The 3,742-nt window shown below is 39.0% G+C and overlaps 1 protein-coding gene across 1 annotated transcript in view; it reads left to right on the top strand.

Annotated features, from left to right (window-relative positions):
* The window catches only part of LOC118478692, a 6,886-nt gene that overhangs the window by 225 nt on the left and 2,919 nt on the right, over positions 1–3,742 (top strand). Inside the window, exons 2-4 of the mRNA XM_035972784.1 lie at positions 355–440; positions 1,472–1,612; positions 3,057–3,179. Coding sequence (XP_035828677.1) covers positions 355–440; positions 1,472–1,612; positions 3,057–3,179 — 350 coding nt within the window. The remainder of the gene's footprint in view (positions 1–354; positions 441–1,471; positions 1,613–3,056; positions 3,180–3,742) is intronic.

Here is a 3,742-nt window from a genome sequence, read left to right as displayed (position 1 = left end):
GGGGGGGGGTAAAAAAGGGAGGGGAGTTGGGAAGTTAATTTACAGTACTGATGTTGTTCGCACAACTCTATGATTTCTCAGTTCAGCCCGAAGCTCCTGCCGAGAGACACATTTGCGAGGTAAAAACAAAACCGTTAGTAAAATTGCCGTTCCTACTTCCTACATAAATTGCTTTGTTCAACATGGTAGTGGTATTAAAAAGGAACAGGCAGTTGGTGCTCGTATTCCTTTTGAGCACTTTTGCAGTTGTCATTTTATGGATGGTTTCCGTTATGAACAAGAAGACCGCTTCCATTTTAACAAGGGATACGACTCTACCAGGTTCGGGGAATACCCGGTTGCTTCCCCTTCTAGAGGTAACGAATTCTGGTGAATCGAACCACAAACGACCACCTGAAAAATTGACGCTACCAGTGTACATCGTGGAAGAACACCATGAGGTAAGGACAGAACTTTTTTGCAGCTAGTCTAACTTTAGTATTTTATCATTCATTTTTTTGTATGTGTGTCTTGTCCATTCAGTTTGACTGATCGATTTTCTTTTTTAAAATTTATTCCTGCAGCTGTCTGTTTCTGATTTTGAAAAAAGTTCTTTTCTGTTTTTGTTTCAGTTATGGTTCTGTTCATTTACCTTGCATGTTTTATTGGGCTTCGTCTTTTCTTCTTCTTTTTTTTTTGGTATGCTCTGCATATCATAAGGTGTTTAAACACCTTGCGTCTCTGCCAAAAACATTAAGGCAAATAGCAAGGGTAGACCGAGAAAAAATGTACTGGGAGAACCTGATCTGATACAATTTGCACGGGTGTTTGATCTTTGGTTTTGAAAGAAAGAAGAACTCGCATTCAAGTACTCTAATAAAATATTAAAATAGTACAGGGTATTAGATTTAGCTTTCGTGTAAACGGCAATAGATCTAGCTGTTTTTATAACATCTTCTTCCTGTGGTGTTTTTGCTCGGGGCAATGCATTTTTATATTTTAAAAAAGATTCAGAAGTAAATACCACACGTATGCCTACGCATCAGAAACCGTGATTTTCATTTTAAAATATAGTACTTCACGTCAAAGGTTATAGCCCCACCTGTACGATTTCACTTGTATGATGTTGCCGCTACTTTTCTTTGTTTCTCTCTTTTTTATTTCCATTAAATAGCTTTTCATGCTCAGAACTGGCGCACAGTTTTCTCAGTTAGTGTCATGCTAGACTTTGGAGCGGATGGCCATGGCTCGAATCCCCAACGCGGCTTCCGAACCTTGGTTGCTCTGGGAGTGATTTTTAAGGTTCTCCACTCCTTTGGTTCTGTTTCCATTGGAGATTGCCGTTAAATTCAGAGGTTCTGCAAATTAACTACACTTACAGTGTTCAAAGGAACATTAAACCAACACGACTTCACAAAAAAGTTCAGAATAAGATATCATGATTTGATCTGACTGTTATCAAGTAGACTGTTTGTCCTTTCACCACTCACAGGTAATCCCATACTGGTTCCACGCTGCTGAGTCGGGCCGGCTTCCTAGTCCAAAGGGGAATACATTGGTAAAACAGTTGTCCCCGGATCTTGTCGTTCGGAATTTTGTTTTTGTCAGGTTCTTTTTTTTTTTTTTTTGGTTGGCTGGTTGATCAGTGGGTTGGTTGATTGGATTGTTTTTCTGTTGGTTGATTGGTTGCTTGATTCGTTGGTTGGTTTCATAGCTTGGTTGTGTGTTTGTATTTGGTGTTGCTTTGGCGCATACCTTGATATCGGCATTGTTTCTACTGGATGTCCCTGTTTTCTTCTTTGCTTAACACCTGAGCCTGCATGAGCAATATCGATGTCTCCAAAATGCTACACAGGTATTATTGCTCCATTGCAATATATTTTCCTTACTGAGGTGAAAACAAAATAATAATGGCAAACTTGTAAAACCTCTTTGGCTAACTCTTGTCGGGTTTTTTTCCTTTTACAAAACAAAACTTGGTCATGACTTTACTTTTTCCTTTATTTTCTCATATTATAGTAATTATAACATAAATGACACCTATACAGAACTCAACCCGGATTAAATAACCAAGGCTCTGGGTGCTTAACAAATACAATTGGCAACATATAAACAGTACATTATTCGACTTAAATCTAGGTGTATCTCCTACATCTTTTTTTTTAAAGCACACCATCTGTACTGGCATAATGGGTTAAATAGATTTAGTTTGATCTTCCACGGAAGCCCCTGACTCGGATTCAAATGCCCTTCAATTAATTATTGCTTTTGCAATTCCTTGAAATATTTCCCTTCACCTTGATGATGTTGAACTAATTAATGCTGCATGCCCTGCTATGTTTGACGACTGCCATGCAACCAATCAGGGTTATTTCGCTTTATATAATATCATTTACATAAGATATCGAGTGTTATGGGGCCCTGTTGCTGGGCATCCACTAATATTTTGTTGGAGATGTTAAGTTATGCAGATCTTTATTACTCTTAGCTGTAAATGTGTTACGCTACCATCTAGACACAATCCAGGTAATTTAAGAGGTGGGCTGCTTCTGTCCTACTTGTCTGGGCAAACAAGAGCTTAATTCGACACGTCTTTGCAGAAAAATAAAACTGTTCTATGAAATAACTTCTCAATTTCGGAATCGGAACGCATGTAGGAAGGCTGCAGGAAGAAGCGACAAAATGTTACACCACAGACGCCAGTCCTCGAAGTCTCTTTATTCCCCACCAAAACACAGATATTACTACCAATCCTTTGAGTTAATATTCGTATTGTTACTGCTGCTGGTGGCATTATTGTTGACTTGTTTTTGTTTTTTTGTTTCATGATGTTGTTGTGTTTTGTGTTTTGTTGTTGTTGTTGTTTGCTTGTTTTTTGTTGGGGGTTTTTTTTTTGGCTCTTGCCTTTTCTTTTCCTGTTTTCGTATGACTTCATAATCTATTTCAGCGAGGAAGAAATTGTTTTCGCTCTTTAACCCAGCTGACTGCCCTCGCCTTTTTCTCCGTTAAACATGAAATATTTTGACCTGCTGGTGTATTATGATAGTTTGTTGAGTTTTTCCCCCCTCCTCTCTCAGGTACATGTGGATGCTCACTCAGACATGGCCATACCAGTTGTCAGTCCAGACTTCCCTCTTTTCCGCTGGCCGAAGAAATCGGAGATACCGATGCTTATGACAGAGAACGACAGGTTTATCGTTGTGAGTTGCCTACTTTGTTTTGTTTCGGTTGTTGTAGTTTGTTTATTGTTGTTTTTGTTTTTTTGTGGGGCGGGTTCTTGTATATTTGTTCTTGTTTGTTCTTCTCTCTTTGTATATGTGTGTCCATTTAATGCATTTCCTTTTTTGGAAGACTCTCTCAACTTTGCTCTTTGCTTGTCAGTTATTTCCTGTATACTTCCTCACCTCCCTCACCCCCTTTTTTAAACGGAATATGCCGATTTGAATCCTTCTATTCATGTAGAGCTGGAATCGAATCCACAAAACGTTTTATTGTACATGTAACGACCAACTTTCATGCGGAAAATATAGAGGAGAGTGAGAGGAGGCTAAGTAGGAGGGCGCGAAGGAGGGGGTGGTTGTGGAGAAGGAGGAGGAGGAGAGGAGGAGCAGAGTTAGGAGAAAAAGAAGGAATATGGATTTAGATTTGAGCAGTGATAGGTAAGGGATACAGACGATGTTGTTGTATTTGTCGTTGTTGTTGTTGATGATGATGATGATGATGATGATGATGATGATGATGATGATTATGATGATGATGATGA

The sequence above is a fragment of the Aplysia californica genome, unplaced genomic scaffold (genome assembly GCF_000002075.1).
Source record: "Aplysia californica isolate F4 #8 unplaced genomic scaffold, AplCal3.0 scaffold00024, whole genome shotgun sequence".
NCBI classification, from domain to species: domain Eukaryota; kingdom Metazoa; phylum Mollusca; class Gastropoda; order Aplysiida; family Aplysiidae; genus Aplysia; species Aplysia californica.
This window is presented reverse-complemented; position numbering and strand designations above follow the sequence as displayed.